General features: G+C 47.5%; 1 protein-coding gene across 1 annotated transcript; it reads right to left on the bottom strand.

The window, feature by feature from the left end:
• Positions 1-3,076: 3,076 nt before the first annotated feature.
• Positions 3,077-12,953, bottom strand: LOC144103721 (uncharacterized). The gene is made up of 4 exons (XM_077636378.1): positions 12,660-12,953; positions 9,954-10,098; positions 8,979-9,189; positions 3,077-3,083 (listed from the first exon to the last, which is right to left on the bottom strand). The coding sequence occupies exons 1-4, from the start codon at positions 12,951-12,953 to the stop codon at positions 3,077-3,079; spliced, it is 657 nt and encodes a 218-aa protein (XP_077492504.1).
• Positions 12,954-18,075: the final 5,122 nt, after the last annotated feature.

The following is an 18,075-nucleotide window of genomic DNA, read 5'->3' on the forward strand; positions in this document are numbered from 1 at the left end:
TTCGTTATCTTTCTTGCACCACAGGTGCCCACCGCCAGAGACGGTTGCTTGATTTCACTGACCGAAGACTTCCTTCGCACCGTGGGTGTCCCGTCTGAGACGGGCTTGCGATGAATCAGGATGCAGGTATTAAAGGAGTACGACGACTGTTTTATATAGAAAAAATTACATTACAAACATGTTGATACACAAGAGACAATTTAAGCGGCAAAAAGTTTAAACAACAAAAAGGATGGAGCTGGCTAACACTAAGGGAGGCCCCTACTCGGCATAGCCGGAGATGCAATACATCGGGCACGGGGCCCTCGTTTTAAAGACCTAAAGGCCCGGCCCATATTCGGTAGCGTCCAATCATGTCAAACAATTAAATGACTGGTTAAACAAGTCTATGGCCGGCCCTCCAATGTCCGTAAGGCATATAACCCTCTTCCTGAAGTAAAACACGCAAAAATGAACATCAAATTCACTTTCAAAAAAGAAAAACCAATTTTCTCAGAAGGCGCGGCAACCCTTGGTCCACTGGTCTGCCTGCCCCGCCCGGCAGCCTTTTAATAATAATAATTGGTTTTGGGGAGGAAAGGAAATGGCGCAGTATTTGTCTCATATATCGTTGGACACCTGAACCGCGCCGTAAGGGAAGGAATAAAGGAGGGAGTCAAAGAAGAAAGGAAGGAGAGGTGCCGTAGTGGAGGGCTCCGGAATAGTTTCGACCACCTGGGGATCTTTAACGTGCACTGACATCGCACAGCACACAGGCGCCTTAGCGTTTTTCCTCCATAAAAACGCAGCCGCCGCGGTCGGGTTCGAACCCGGGAACTCCGGATCAGTAGTCGAGCGCCCTAACCACTGAGCCACCGCGGCGGGGCCGGCAGCCTTTTCAGTGTTGACCAAAACACTCTATCCCGCAGAAAAAGGAAAACAAAAACAAACAAACAATCGTGCCCGCACGTGCAGTCGATTCCGTCGAAGCTCGTCAACCCTGGCGCCGTCCGGCAATTAGAGCTGTCACCGGACTCCCGCGGGGTGCTTCCGCTGTGCGCGACTGCCCGCTCGGTCCCGAGTTTCCCAGGGGATTAGTGTTGCGACAAATCATAAGCGGCTTAGCTCCCCGGAGCCGGCTAGCCGAGGCCTCATCGATACCCGTTCAGTGCGGTTATCTCACATCTGTGCGTCGCTGCCCATCCGTCATCTTTATTGCTCCCCTGCTTGACAAGACTGCCATTTTTCAAAATCTTCGGAACAAGATGTCCGTCACAAGGCCACGTCGCGTCATGTGTCTGTCAAGAAGAAGGCGACGTCAGGCGCGAAACAGCCATGGAGAACAAAGCGCACGGCCGGGGTGCCCGGGGTGCTTGACCCCCCCAAGACGGGCGCTTCTTTTCGGCGCGTCCCGTCGCCGGGGGGGGGGGGGGGGGGGGGGGGGGTTTAAAGGCAGGCTGCAGCGGTGGGGCGCCGAGACCTGGCGACCGGTCCTAATGAGCCCACGCAACATCGATCCCTGACAAGCCTGGAATTAATTATTTATTTCTTACAGTCTATCTGTTTCCTTCTTTCGTTTTCTTTCTTTCATTTCTTTCCAGCATTCCAGCATTGCTTTCGGAAAGCCATGCATACTGCCATGAAATTGATTTTGACTGTGCAGGAGGAAAAACGCTACGGCGCTCGTGTAATAATAACAATAATTGGTTTTTGGGGAAAGGAAATGGCGCAGTATCTGTCTCATATATCGTTGGACACCTGAACCGCGCCATAAGGGAAGGGTAAAGGATGGAGTGATAGAAGAAAGGAAGGAAGAGGTGCCGTAGTGGAGGGCTCCGGAATAATTTCGACCACCTGGTGATCTTTAACGTGCACTGACATCGCACAGCACACGGGCGCCTTAGCGTTTTTCCTCCATAAAAACGCAGCAGCCGTGGTCGGGTTCGAGCCCCGGGAAAACTCCAGATCAGTAGTCGAGCGCCCTAACCACTGAGCCACCGCGGCGGGGTTCTGTGCGATGTCAGTGCACGTTAAAGATCCCCAGGTGGTCGAAGTTATACCGGAGGCCTCCACTGCGGCACCTCTTCCTTTCTTCTTTCACTCCCTCCGTTATCCCTTTCCTTACGGCGCGGTTCATGTGTCCAACGATATATGAGACAGATACTGCGCCATTTCCTTTCCCCAAAAACCAATTATTATTATTATTACTTTGCACGAACTTCGAAGTGTGCTAGACGTGGCTGGTCAATTAGATGTCTTGTTCTTTGATTTTCCTTGAGAGTTTGACACGATGCCGCATGCAAAATTGTTTGATGGTTTGGAACGTAGAGTCCTATCTTCAAATATTTATGAGTGGACTTAAGCATATCTCAGGGAATGGCAACCGTTTGTTACCATTAAAAACCGTCCTTTTTGAATGCCATATCTTACTTAAGGCACGAACCAGGGAACTGTCCTGGGACCGCTCCTTTTTTTCATCAGTGATTTTTTGTTGATGTCATTCACAGTGGCGTTTGACACCCGATTCTTTGCCAATGACTGTGCTATTTTTAAGGAAATTACATGTGCACATGTTGAGGCTGCATTTAAAGAAATTTTGGATTACTCCTACTGCTGCAGAAGTTGGGGCATGAAGGTAGATTCTGGAAAAACAGCACTTCAAAGACTACTGACAAGGGAGAAAAATGCGAGTGTTTTTAAATGCCAACGTCATAGTGCCGACGTCATAGTCCGAGGTGGAATCCTACAAGTACTTGGGAGGGGGGGGGGACGCTTAGATATAAGCCTACCTGACCAAACCACATATCATCTGTTTCCTCCGATACATTTTATAAACAGTGATTCCTTGAGATCAAACTTTGGGCTGCTCCTGTCAATACCAAGCGTATAGCCCTTAATAACTGTGCTGCGGCCAGACTTGAATAAGCAGCCATAATATGGAGCCCGATAAAAAAAAAGATATCCTCGTGCCCAAAGAAAGGCGATGTGGTTCATTTATGAGAAATGCAGATGAAAAAATACTTTTCGGGATTCTGAGACAGCATTGCAAATGCACTTTAGAATCTCGTAGAAAACTCATTAGTCGTATCATACGTAATCAATGTCTGTAAGAAAAAATAAGCACAAACGTTCAAAACTTTAGAAAAACTCACTATACAAGCAGGACCAGACATGCGCAGGAACACTCACTCGCACTCAAGATAAAATTTGGCCTTATCATGCGAAAATACATGCGCCTTCGAAAGCATACAGGCAAAGCAGCCCCTCCAGTGCACGTAACTAGTCGAAATAGCCAAATTTTGTCGAGCCACAGCGTCAAGGGTAATCGCGATTTCAAAATTATAAAAACGGCTGCAAATATGTAAATGCAACAAGACGCCCAACTCTAATAGTTAAAAGTGAATTATTGGAAATAAGTTAATCATTTTACTACTAGTTTAGGTGTTTCACCGAATTACTGGCGTCCGCCAACTCTGCCAATACCATGCCGCAATAGCCATATTTTTGCCTCAAAAATCATATTTTTCAAAATTACTTTCGCGAACGCTAGCTATCGGCTTTTAATCAAAGGGAACACCTACCAAAGACAGGGGCGAGACAATGAATTGAAATCAGGCCTTAGAAAATCCGGCGCCAAATTTGTCTCTTTTGTCCTTTGCAAATGTATTTTTGTTTTGCCGTGCTTCGTGGCATAGACCGGTTCGTGGCATAGCCGGTTAGCGGAATTCGTTACGAGCGGAGTCATTCTGTTTTACAGCGTCCGCGTTAACGTGCTGCAAAAGTAATTGGTCTGCGTACCCGTAATTAAAAAAAAAGTTGCTGTATTTTTACGCCTTCAAACAGCACTGCGCTATCACTAGTTTTCACTATTTGTTTTGTTCACCGCAGCGGTGGCGAAGTGGTTGAGCATCCGGCCTGACATGCGGGAGGTTCGGGGTTCGATCCCCAGTGCCACCGGTTACCCACCGGTGATACAATGGGTACAAGCTTTCCCCTGGTCAGATGCTCGGTTTATCTGGGGTGAAATGCTTGGAAATACGATCATTTACCTTATCTTGAGTAGTCGAAAATACCTTGTGCCATTGCGCTCTTTGGCCATAGATGCCCTTGCGCCACGAATATCTATAGTCATCATCATCATTTTTATAGTGGGTTTTGCAGTTTACCAAACACTGTGGATCGCAGGCAATCAGCCCACTCGTCCATTCTCATTACATGTCGAAGTTCAGGGCTCCCGATTTTTCTTGATAAGCCGGGGCTTCAGTATAGTTACCATGCGTGAAATATCAGTAAAGCGCAAAGTCGTGTCAGCAATAGTATGTGTGGTACGAAGCTTCGTCAAAAAAACAGAATTAGAAAGGGAATAACGTGTAGAGGAACCGTAAAATACGAATCTCGAATCTGTACAGGGAAACAAATATGCATAAATGAATAACCGACAAAGCGTAAACAAAATTCGTATACTCAGAAGCCGGATGTGCAGCTACATGAAACCAAACCGCACGAGCTATGCGAATACGAATGCAGCGCATAAGCCCAAAACAGTTTTTTGCGCGCGAACGTCAAGCCCTGTATGCCACCTGCAGTTTTTGTGGTTTCCAGGAAACACCGAACCTACCAAACAACATTCCATGTAAAATATGCCCTTACCAAAAAGATATGACCGTATTTCGAAATGAATATTTATGTGAACGAGTGTGTGTTGCAGGACGCAATTCATTCTCAACTTGACCTTCATCGCCCAATGAATCATTCGTCACTTTTGCCACGTGGTGCGACACATGGCGATAGAAAATTCATTCCCTCCCAACTGTCACGTGATTCACTAATAATACTGTCCTCTTTCTTGAAGGCCCAAATTGAAGAACGCTCTCCAAATAGTTCCCAGTTTAAATACCTTAGTCTTATTTTCACCATTAATATGTCCTGTTTGAAGTACTATCGCGATCACACTATTGCGGGACGTGGAAGCATGCGGCAAAACTGTTACACGCCTCCTAACGGAACACGCCCGCAATCCCGTACCTCGCAGGCAGCTCTTGTACCTTCACTCCTATCTTAAGGCGTGCCGTGCATAGATAGGAACCAGCATCAGGTGCCGCTTCGGTATACCTCGGGCACCGAGGCACCGTAGCGTCTGCACCAGCCGCTGTGACCGTCGAAGAATACCGCGCGCCACCTCCAACGCGGCGGCGATTAAAATGACAAGGCGACAATGGGCGCAGTAGGAAACAGTAAATAGGAATGCAATGCGCTCCATCACGGCCTTACCAAAGCTTACCCACATCCCGAATTTATTTGAACTTGCACAACTGAGTGCACTGACATAATTGATCAGCGAGAGGCAACAAAAATATAAAGCCAAAGTACGTTGGGCCCATAGCATTCTTGTACAATGCAGTGATCATACCCAGCACTTCTGAACAAAAGCAATCTTGAGCGGGAAACCGTTGTCGTGGCGCAGGGGTTCACTGCAACCCGGGCTTTATTGGGTAACGTGTCCGAGCCTACGGGTTGAAGAAATATGGAACTCGAAGCTTGGGAAAACTAAAAACAAACGGGTTTGCTGGCACTTTTCAAGAAAGCAAGAGTGGCAGATCGGGCTAGTTGGTAATTCATTATGCGATGCAGCGCGAACAGAGACAAGGACGAAGAAGCGCTTTCAGAGCTGTGGTGTCGTGTCTTTCTTCGTCCTTGTCTCTGTTCGCGCTGTATCGCATAATGAACTTTTCAAAAAACTTGATTAGATAATTTAGAGGGAAACAGACAGAGCAAACAGTCAAGAAATAAAAGTTCATTGCGTCCAGCGACTGGGTGAGTCTTGTCGCCAAGGCCCAAAGCGATTGTTCGTACTCAGGACGCTCGTTAAACAGACTGATGTTGAATTCCAATGGCAAATCCGGATCAAGTTTTTCTGCTCTGTTGGGAGCAATCGTATTCCAATGGCAAAATGGGAGTGCGAGTTGTCTGTTCCAATGGCAGATCGGGATCAGACGTCGATCCCGGATCGCTCCGTGGAGCAGCGATATTTGCTCCGCCGAAATCGGCAGATTTGACCGGAACCCCGCGCGACGTTTTAGTTTCCCGCGTCTGCTTCCGGTCACGACCGGCCGCTGCCTTCCTGTCGTCGCTACGCGGTGATCCGGGCAACGTACAAGCAGTATTTTTGACTTTTTTTAAAATTGAATTGTCCCAAATGTAATTATTTTTCGTTTTGTTCGCGTCCGCACAAGTTAAAACAAAAATTTTTTTAACAGGATGTCAATTCCATCGCGGTCATTTCTTTGTGACCGCTTTTTAGACCGAAATCGTTGACTTGTTTGAACCTCCCGCGCTTTCTGACGTCAGACGACGCGTACTCTCTAAGCCTAACAGCTCTGTAAATAAGGAAGCAATCTGAAAATTTGGCGCGTTTCATCACTGGAATTTTGTGGTGCGGGCATCATCACACAAAGCGAAAGCTTCGTGCGCCTTTTGTTTGCCGTGAACGCGAGAGACAGAGTGGCGGCAAGGACGAATCGCTGGTGAAGCGAGAGGCCGCGCTTCGAAGGGCGCCGCCATGTTGCCTGAACTTGGAGCTATTCTTGCGCTGAAGTGCCCCCGCGGGAGCGCATGCATTCCATTGGCAAAATGGGAGGGAGTGATCTCCGCCTGAACTACGCGCTCCGTTTGTGATCCGGCGGAGCGCTCTCGATCTGCCATTGGAATTCAACATGAGTCTCCGCCTCTTTCACCACACGATCCACAGACGGGAAGAGTGGCCGCACATAGCTCGCAGAGCCCCGTGGGAATGGGCGAGGAGGATTGGGAGGTTCGCTGCTACTTCGTCCGAAGCTGTCAATCACGGCCCACTTCCCCCTTCGACTGTACACCGTTGGTCGTGTCTTGCCAGGAACTGCAGACAAAGGGAAGGTCATCTCCCCCCCTTCGTGTGCGTGGGAAAGATTCCAGCGGCTGCTTCCCCGGGAGGCATCTTTTTTTCGCGGGGGTCCTCGTGGGTCAACGATATGTCGAAATTCCCGCTTCCCCGTGGTCATCCCGGTTGATGAATCTTCGCTTTAATCGCCGGTGTGGATACCTTTCATAACACCGTCTATGAATGCAATTTTTTCATGTAATGTAAGATTTCACTAATATAACTATCAGTATATCCGCAGATCACCAACCCGCAGCTATTGTATTCTTTTTTCTATTCACGTTTTTTTTCTACTCTGTTCAGTATCGCGATCGCACTATCACTCGACGGCACTCTTGTATATTTTCTATTACACGTTTTCTCGATTCTATTCACTGTCGCGATCTCCTACTCAGCTCCGATCCGTATATTCAGACAGGGGTCGTCCAAGTGGTCGAATACGCCCCCAGACAGCGCCTCAAATTGTTCGAAATAAAAGTTTCACAATCCTACAAAAAAAAATCTATTCACGTTTTTGCTCGTCAAAAGCGTTGCCCATTGGTTTTCAATGGCAGTTTCTACTGTTCCATGCGATCGCTGGAAACACATTAAAAGAACGATTTTGCTACATACCAGATTAATGGACCACTACCTTCAACATTTCATCAACAGTGTCTTACAATTTTTCAATTTTCAAAATCTTTGCCCGAGATAGCTGGACTTGAGTTAAAACACGTGCAATGGCTGAACCCCCACCATGGGAATTCAAGACTATTACGACAAGGAAGACGACTAAACTTCGTCCTAAAGAGAAGCGTTGAACTCGACGCAGATAAAAGAAGACAACCTTACACACCAAGTTCCAAACACTAATGCATCCCCTACCAGACACCCTTTTGATACGCGCTCCGCTCTCCCCATCTTAGCATACTCTTTAGAGAAGAGTACACGTGCCCTCATTCCCCCGTGCACTTTCCCCCTCCCTCATAACTTATCGATATTGGAGGAAGTATCCTTTAGGAGGATCAGGGCTGGGGCTGGCCCTTGCCCCGTCGGCTACGTACCGATGGAGCTCTGAAGAAGACGCAGGACCCACCACTTGCCCGAGGTGTTCCACACCGGCTACAGAGGTGGATGTTCACCACTTACTGTGGATTTGTGCAGGGACAAGGGCTTTGACCAAGGACACGAATTTTACAGGGGAGTAACGGCGACAAGGGAGGAGGATTTCTCCCAGTAGCTGACCGACAAATATAAGAGCAGGAGCGTTCTCCGGTTCCTGCATGAAAGCAGCTGCTTACACGATTTCTTTTAATTAGTATACAGCGAACCCAAATTATGCCTTTATGGCAAGTGTGCAAATAAAAACAATCATTATTGTGTGCAGAAATGCTTGAACACAGGACCCACCTCGTCCTTCAACCGAGCCCCAAGAGAGCTGCAGGTATCTAATCATTTTAGTAAAATTGACTAGACTCAATGAATTTACACGCATTACATGTTTTTAATCGTAAAGGGTGTTTAAAGAAACATAAGAAATTACATATTCGTACAAGGAGTGAGGACTATGGCTCTAATGGGTGCGTTTAGTTAAGAAGAAAAAGTGACGCATATTCTCCTCGTGACTGCAATGAACCTCACTGCACACTAGCGTGCTCTTTGAGTGCACACTTAGGGCATATGCAGGCTGATTTTCGCGGCAATTTACAGTAGAAAAAAAATTATTCGTTCGAAAATAGCTTCCGGTGTGTAACAGCGACACCCTGTCTCGGGGGGATCATCGAGAAAGCTGGAGTTGGTGCTCTGCCAATTAATAGCACCGGCGTGAATGGCTTCGTCCGCGGATGGGAAGTGTTGTTCTTCGAAGAATGGGGCAGTGGCTTCCTGGCAACCCGGTTCGGGAGGAGCGCCAGCAGCAGTATTACAACAGCTATGATGGCAACGGCGGCAATGATGTATGGCGCAGACTCCCCACTGGCGAGCAAGGTGCCCCTCTCGACCGCGGTGTTGGTCCTTGTGTTGATGGCTGTGGAACGACTGGAACCCGTCGAATGATCGGCGCTCCTTTTGTGACCAGTGGCGAGCACGGCGCCTATGCCTTGACCTTGGCTCAGCTCGCGGCTTGTTTCCAAAGTTTTGTCGGCGACCGCTTCCGTTGGTCCGATGCTGGCGCCATCTCCAGGGGAAGAGGTCATAGCTAGCTTGTTGTCTGCGGCCGTAGATGGCGACACCAGGCAAGGCATTGTCGGGGAAGACAATGGCAATTTCGTCGGGTCCGCTGGACTTGTTAACGTAGGGGACGGTCTTGATCTGGCCTGGAATTTGTGCGGCAGAACAGAAGTGGCGAGTTTTAAGCGGGAACAATGCGAAGCAAATATTCGCACAGAGGGGTCGAAATTAAAACCAAAATAGAAGTGAGAAATGCAGGCTCCTGAAACTGCGCGCATTTAGAAGGCACCATAGTGGGGTATCTCGGTCTGGTCCACCCGGGGTTCATTAATTTTGCATGTTGTGATTTGAAGAGCTGATGTGCATGCGTGAATTTAAGCCGCATGTAGAATGCACTGCTTCCCCGGTCATTCTTTCGCAATTCCGCTATTGGTGGACTCCACCGTTGGCTTTATAGCCAGCGAATGAGTGCCTGTTAACTTTCAGTACTGACGTCAGATGCAGACAAACCAGGGACAGAGGAGCGAAAGAATTTATTGAAAGAGAATCCTTAAAAGACAAAGTGTCAAATAAACTGAACCATGCCAAGAATGAGAATCTAACTTCAGCAATGGAAAAAGTCCTGATTATAAACGATTGACTACATCAGAAGAATGACGTGAAGGATGCAGGTTCAGGTTTTTGGATTACTGTTAACGCAAGCAACTTTCAGCGCACAGGAATTTGGTATCTAAATATAACACACGCTGCCGTGAGAAATATCAAAGTTGAACGTGCGAAGTGAAAAACAATGAGCCATTGTTCGCTGTCTATACCGTCTTTCACAGCCTACTTCCGCGCTGGTATCTAAGGTATTTTTCAACATCAGCGTGGCGTTTCCAAGCGGGTGTACGATAAAGAGTCGTGATACTCGCCTGCTTCTTGAGTTCGACGACCGAAGGTGACGGTAGCGCGGTCAGTCGCTGAGAGAAGCCCGATTCAAAAATATTTTCTTTTGGAATCTTGCTTGCATCGGCAAAGGCTCCGAAGTAGATTCCGTGGCTCTCTCTCCTCTCCTGCATTTTTGAATATGGCTACTGTCATGAAATGGTCATGCACAGCCGTCGACCAATGGACCGTCATACTCCGAAATCATAGAGTTACGACAATGAGGCTGTCTTCCAACAAAGGAGTATGCCGGGCTAGTTGGTACATTATTTGCATGGAAACAGCGCAGCCGACGGGACCAAGAAAGGAAGACACACACACGAGCGCTGACTATCAGCTGAAATAAATTTATTGCAGCGAAGAAACACGAAAAAGCTTTCGTTGATTGTACAAAGGAACTCGTCTACGATATTCCTTTATCGTGTGGATCAGCATACATAGGACAAACTGGGCGCTGTTTGAATGACAGGCTCAGAGAGCATAATAAAGATATAAAAGACGGCGCAAGGAAGAACTTGCCTGAACACGTGACCTCATGCCAGTGCACTGCCACTATGAACAGGACCAAGGTTCTTAAACGATACAAGAACCAGCTTGACCACGAACTTTTTGAGACGTATATGCCATTCATCAACGAGGGGAGAAGTGCGTCCGCACTTCTGTTAACTTGAAAAGAAAAGAAACCAGATTTCTCGATGGCTGATTAGAAGAATCTCGTCACCTAGTTTTAAGGTTTCATGCTTTTATCATATGTATGGGTTTTATATATTGACGTTGCTGCAATAAATTTATTTCAGCTGATGGTCAGCGCCCGTGTGTGTGTCTTCCTTTCTTGGTCCCGTCTGCTGTGCTGTTTCCATGCGAAGAGGTTGTCTTAGCTAGATTGCAGAACCGTTTGGTTGTAGATATCACACCCCCTCACATATATCTGAACGCGATCATTTCAGATGGTTCCGGCTAATGAACTGCTATTCTTTGCTTCTATCTCTCATTGGCTAGCTTTTATGGTTGCGCCCCTCCGGCGGTGGTGAAGAGAGCACTTCGCAAATAGCTCCAAAATAAAGACTAATTTATTTTTTTCGTTAATATTTCTTTTATCTTGAACCTCGTATTGAGACGTAAGCTGCCACTCCCCGTAAGTGGCGCCGCACCGCGGCACGTAAACGATTACCAGCGTCAAATGCGGCTGTAGTCCGAAGGGAGTTAGGCGACTGGCGTTGTATCCTTGACGTGTAGAGCCCGGCCTGCTAGAAATTGCTTTGCAGCAGTCTGTAGTCTGCGTTTTCTGCAGCAGTCTGCGTTATCAACTTACAACAGGACAACGTTTTCTCTGCGAGAACGGCATGTGCGAATATGACTTCCAGGCGCGTCGACACGAAAGTTTGACGTCCGGGGATTGCATCGTGCATGTGAAAAATTAGCGTTCTTTGGTAGTACAGTTCATATTTGACGCTGTGTTGCCCAAAAAGAAATACTTTTTTCAAGATAAAGAGTGAAGCCTAGGGTTGCTCCCATCACAACGTTTATTTTCCTCTCAAAGGCGCCGTAAATATTACGTAACTGTTTCCACTAAGAAAATTTACAGTCATGCGTGTTTCCTGTCAAACGGTAGCTTAAGCCAAAAGGTACCCAGCGTAAAGAAGACATTGGCGATCCTGGGTGGATTTGTTAGAAAATCTGAGGTTGACCCACTAAAGCTTATTATATCTGAGGTGTTACAATTAGGGTCGTTATACACGAGGTAACGCAGAAACTTTGTTATATACGGGATTAACACTCTGAAGTTTGTTATATTCGAAGTGGCATACTAAGGTTCGTTATGCCTTACGCCGGCGCCATACGTGATGGCGGTCGCCATTTCGTCTTGCACATACTTTTCTATTGCTAATGCATTAATGAAGAAAGTCAAGTGATTATGAAAAATGCCACTGAAATACAAAACGAAAACCAAACAGTAAAGGGGATGCAGAAACGTCCAAGCAAAGCTAGTTACACAAAATAGTTCAGGTCGATAAATTAGCGACAGGAAACAAAGCCAAGGCAAGTTTTAAGCTCGCTGCACATTCTTCGAGCAGAAAGTAATATTGTTCAGCAGCAATAAGGCTAAGCTGTTTCAGGACCTACCAAAGAACAGCACTACTTCTGCACGTATTCAAAAGGTAAGAAAAACGCCGCCAAGTAGCTGTACTCAAAAAACAGCATTTTCCATCCTCCATCTAGGTTCGGAAGTAAAAGTGATGACTCTAGGACCGAACAGTTCAAAATCAGAGAATCCTATCAATTTGCAGTTGGCGCTAATGGCAGCTGGCGCTTCAGAAACTTGACTTCCTTAGCTTCAGCTCGGACGCCACCAGCCCTGTTCATTTTTGCAGCCGTAATGACCTCGGTATAGCACTTCCCACGTGACAAAGCAGACAAGCACCCTTGCACCGTCCTTTTTCAAAGGTTCATAGCTCGCCGAACTCCAAGCTGAAACGTGGGACGGAGGGGCCGTAGATCCCTTGACACTCCAAATCTCTGAAGCGATGAGGAGCAGTTGTGCGCACCCTTCAGTGATTTGAAGCGCCTGTCATATCCTACACAAACGCTCATAAATGGTGTAGAAGCAATCCTAGACCCTTTGGTACATTTCAGAAGGGCAGTGCTTTAGTGGTCTAGCTAGAACCAACACAGGTAGCAAAGCACTCACCTTTGCAGCCTTGTCTAAAAAGTCGGGCAAGTCTTCTTCACTGGACTTTTTCTTCCTGTGCTTCTTCTTTTTCCTGCGCCGCTTGGGCAGCTTTTCCTCGATGGGCGCCGGCGTCTCGGTCTTTGGCGGAAAAGCGAACAGCACGGGAGGAAGCTGCGGTTCCACCGGGGGGCTCTGCAGTGGCGAGCGCATGGACGTCGGCGTTCTGGGGCGCACGACGAAGCGTGGCGGTGCCCGGCCCTGGGTACCACTCACACCTGGAGCTCTGTTTCTCGGCTCCGGACTCCAGTACATGGCTGCTTGAAGGTGCCCCTCTTCTTCTTCTACCTCCGCGCTCAGCACGTGGGTGTACGTTAACGAGAACTTCTTGTTTTTTTCTTTCCTATTTAATTTTTCCTGTGTATCATCCAAGGCGCATCAGTGATTAATTATTTAAAGTTTAGTTATTCAGCCCACACCGCTTTGTTTCCTCGATTTTCTTTCCGATTTCCTCAGCATCTCTCAAACTTCGTGATTTTCTTTCTCTCTCAGATTCCTCTATATTTATGAGCCGCTTGAGATAAACCTGGATGAGGTTGTTCCTTTGAGGATCTGCACCAAACCCTGGCCAATCCCCCACCGTGGGTATGTGCCATCGCTTTTCAGACAACAACAACGACGACAACAACAACTTCTTTCTTTATTCCATTGCGGCCCAACTGAATACAATGCAATTATATTTCTGCCTTCTAAAGTTATTTTTGTCTGTCTACTCCGTCCTTTTCTGGAATTAATTAATTAACTAATTAATTAATTCGTTTTATCTTTTCTCTTCAGCATTTCAATTCCTCGGGGTCTTCAGTCGTTGACAATGTCTAAAGGAGCATGCACTCTTTTCAAGAACTCAAGAACGAATGCATGAACTGAAAGTACTTGACGTTTCGGATTCTCTGTGGGAGCCGTAACCTCAAGAGCGTTTCGTCAAGGATGGATGTTTCGCCTTCAACTTAACATCCATCCCCGACCAGACAAGTTTGCGTTAAACCCTCGACTTCTACTGCTGTATACATGGCTTGCACGTGACGTCACATCCGCCTGCTCGTTGACCCGACGACCATGCTTGTGACCCAGTCGCTCAGTCTTCGTTCAGTGCTGTGCTGCCGCGGATGCTTTCAAATTCGTGGCACCGGCACCGTTCACAGCTCTTCTTCATCCGATTTGTGCCTGCTATGGCGCCGCATGAACCTTTAAACGCGGGTTATTACTCTGAACTCATCGGCAGTATTCGCCTTCGTTACGAAGACAAGTTGAAACTGTGCGATGATATCGATCCACACACGCTGCGGCCCGGAGTGGACACAAGTGCCGATGTGAGTGGCTTCCCCGAGATTTCGCACGGCGACATCGTCACGTATCTTGTGTTTTCCGCGAACTTTGTGACTTTGGAAGACATGAAAGCGTACAAAGCTTTGGAGTCCCACAATTATTTTACAAGCGGCTGGGTGAAGCACCTTTCTGCCAAGGAATTCCAGGACGGCAAAGTTGTCCTGCTCGGCGAGGTAAGCATTACGAATCCATTTGATGATTGCAAACCTTGTTAATTTGTATGAGCAAAGCTGTGACGAATGGTCCGTACGCCGTTTGCGCTAAGCGCTCTGTGCGGCGCATCTGAAGCGCGACATTCGGTTATGTATGTACGCGAGCGCGTGAAGTGCCCGCAAAGCGTGAAAGGAGGCGGAAAAACCTTATCGGTTCCAAAAAACAAACAGAAAAACGGAACTTGAGGTCAAATCTAGGTGATCAGAATACTTTGCTTCGTGATGACCTCGGTGGCTGGCTCGAGGACCCGGCGTTGAACAGCCAAGTCCGAGCTGGGCAGCGCAGTCTCCCACAGATTAAAAGAACCGAGTTGCAGATCCCATTATGTGCCTTTGTTTTTATTTTGCGCAGTCTGAATGGCATTGCAAATGAGCAGGTTCAGACAGACAAGTTCGTGCACCGCAACTCTGAAAAAAAAAACGGCTCAAATGTTTTGTTCTAAGACGACATCCCTAGGCAAAGTGCAACTGAACCGCAGCAATTTTGAAACGATAGGTCAGTAAAGCCGACGTTTTTTCTCGTTGTCTTCGCAGGTGAACCACTTACAGAGGTTGGGGCACAAACCTCTCCAAGTGTGGATTTTGTGCAAGAAGGATGGCGCTGTGATCACTGCGCACTGCACATGTATGGCTGGAACAGGGGAAGCATGCTCCCATGTTGGAGCCTGTTTGTTTGCAGTTGAGACCGGCATCAAAATTATGAAGTCAAGAAGTTGCACCCAGAAGGATAATATGTGGCTGTCCGCTTATGTCGAAAAAGTACAATATAAGCGACTCAAGGACATAAACTTCACATCATCTAAAGGGAAAAAGCGGCCGCTTGATAGCAATTCCTTTGAGGCAGGTCCAGTCAAGGAGCGGGCTCATGTCCCGCCACTTTCAGAGCAGGAGCGTACCAAGCTTTACGGCTCAATTCAGGATGCCGGCATTGTTCCTTCAATTTTTTCAGACCTCCCCGGATATGATGGACACTTTCAAAATCCTGTACCGATGCATGATGCCCGTTTGAGAAACCTCTACTCCGAAGAAATGTTGGCGCATGATTTGGATGTTTTGGTTAAGAAAGCCAATGATGTCATGCCATCAATAATTATAAGTGAAGAGACCGTAAAGGCCGTTGAAGCTTTGACAAGGCAACAGAGCAGCTCGTCTAATTGGTTTTTGTACCGAGCGGGCAGGGTGACTGCTTCTGTAATGAAAAGGGTGTGCCACACAAGCATTGATAACCCTAGCATATCACTGCTAAAACTGATATGCTATCCTGAAAAGCAGTCGCTGAAGACGCCTGCCATCACATGGGGAGTGAAAAATGAGCCCCGTGCCTTCAGGGCATACCAAACCAGTGAAGCCGAGAAGCACGACATGTTCAAGTGCTCCAAGTCGGGGCTGCACCTGAGTACAAGATATCCGTTTGTTGGAGCAACACCAGACGGTCTTGTTTGTTGCGCATGCTGTGGGAAGGGTGTTGTTGAACTTAAGTGCCCATTTTCGCTCAGGGAAGTGAAGGACGTTACAGAGATGGCTACTGCAGGTAGGTGTAGTCCAGCTACGGCGACAACACGGATATTTCTACCAAGTGCAGACACAAATGGCTGTATGTGATGTTCAGTGGTGCGACTTCGTGGTGTGGACACCTAATTTGTTGCACGTGGAGAGAATACAGAAAGACAGGCACTTTTGTGAGAAAATTCTGGCTGCTGGAAGAAAATTCTTCATTCATGCAATCCTGCCCGAGCTTTTCAGCACCTACTTCACCAGGCAGCATGCTGGTCCAGTGGTAAACTCTCCCAGTGATGTCCACTGTTTTTGCCGTGGACCAGAAACTGGAAAGATGGTTGCTTGCGACAACGCATCCTGCCACTACAAATGGTTCCACTTTTCATGCGTGGCACTCAAGCGAGCACCAAAAACTACACTGTGGTTTTGTCCAGAGTGCAAAGGACCCAAAGGCTAAGCAACCTGTAACACAACTTGGACAGCTGCCTCATGTTTCAACCTTGGAAGTGCGTCTTGAGGCTGGAACACACGTGGCCCATATGGGACACGCTGAAATCTGGCGTTGAGAAATGACAATGCCGTCAGCAGATTCTGAGTTTGCTTTATTCAGACATGCAGGAGCAGGACTCACAATCACTTATCCACTGAGGCCGAAGCCTGCTGTCCAGTGCTTTATTCAGACATGCTGAAGCAGGATTCACAATCACTCATCCACTGAGGCTGAAGCTGGTGCAGCAACAATTGATGCACACAAGTTAGATAGCACACAACACACAGTTACAATTTTGTCGAGTGGTGCGACTTCATCTCCTGGCCCTATCCTTTGCCAGCAAACTTCTTAATCTCCTCCGCCCATCTAACCTTCTGCTGCCCCCTGCTACGCTTACTTTCTCTTGAAACCCACTCCGTTACCCTTAAAGACCAGCGGTTATCTTGCCTTCGCATTACACTTTGTACACTTTCCTCTTGAGGGAAATTGGTAAACTACCACTCATTGTCTGCGAGAATTTGCCATATGCGCTCCACCCCATTCTTATCCTTCTAGTTATCTCCCTCTCATTCGCTTCCGTACCTACCTGACTACAATACTCTTGGGAACTGTTTCCGCTTCAGTGCCGCCGCATCTTTTGACGTCACAGCCTGACGCTTGTCGATCCTCACTAGATTCTAAGCTGATGTAGGAATGAAAAGGCGAAATAAATGGATTCTCCGCTGGGAACTGCAGCATGAAAACGATAGTGGCCGTGTGTCGTATTGCTCATGTATTTGCAAATTTTGAATGACAACTTTCCGCAGGCTTGTCTTTCAAGGCGGACGATCACCTATTTGACAGCCATATCGATCTACAGTAATGTTGAGCCAGGAGAAAAAAAATGGGTGGGGGGGGGGGGGGGGGGGAGCTCGGAATTGCTCAGTGCATGTGCCCAAAGGTCAACGTGCCTTCGACTGACAGGTGGGTACACGTAGGCACAAGCATCTCGAGACCGTGACATGCAAGCTGTCACGGTGCAGGTGGCAACCGGGCAAGTAAAACACACGATTGGCCAGATTTTTTATTTTGAATTTTTTTCCACACAACTAATTGGTCACCCAATAGTTTTTTTTCCTTGCACTGCGTTATTCAGCGCGTCTCTTGACCCGATCTTTAGTTATTTCATATATTGCACTTATTTCCACTAATTTGCCTCCCAATGGCCAATTTTCTACTAATTTGTCTCCATCATTGCACCCTTGTCCCTGTTCTGGGGATGCCAGATGTGGGGTGGCGTCTAGCCGCTCTTTCCGTAGTAAGAGGAAGGCCTCTCAACCTCGACCTCTGCGTCATCGACGGGGGTCAGGGGAGCCGGCTCGGGCTGTAACAAGAAAGGAAAAACAGGTTTGGTCGATCAAATTAAAATAACAGAGCTTGGCATCACGAACGTGCATTCGAATAGAGTGCGCTTGGGAGCCCCGAATAAACGGCATTGTATGCTTATTCGCGCGGAAAAGCGGCTACTTGATCCCTGCAAGCTTCTCTTTATGTAAATATTGGGGAATGGGGCATTGCATTGAGATGTGGAGCTCTTGCCCGTATCGACCAGCTAAGACTGCCATAGAAAACAGATGACAAACCCGATAGCAATTTGATAGCAAAAACGTAATAGCATGAAGTTGCAGGCCTGCCGACGGGATATCTCCGGATTATTGACGGTTTTTCACACGTTTCACAGCTGCATAGCTTTCCTTATTAAAACCCCTTTACCGTTCAAAAATTCTTACGAATGGGATTGTTGAGTATGTCTTCTCAACTGCGGCGTGCCTGAAGCTATTCGCGAGGCCATATGTGTACGGTAGCGGTCACT

Source organism: Amblyomma americanum, chromosome 9 (assembly GCF_052857255.1).
Source record: "Amblyomma americanum isolate KBUSLIRL-KWMA chromosome 9, ASM5285725v1, whole genome shotgun sequence".
NCBI lineage: Eukaryota > Metazoa > Arthropoda > Arachnida > Ixodida > Ixodidae > Amblyomma > Amblyomma americanum.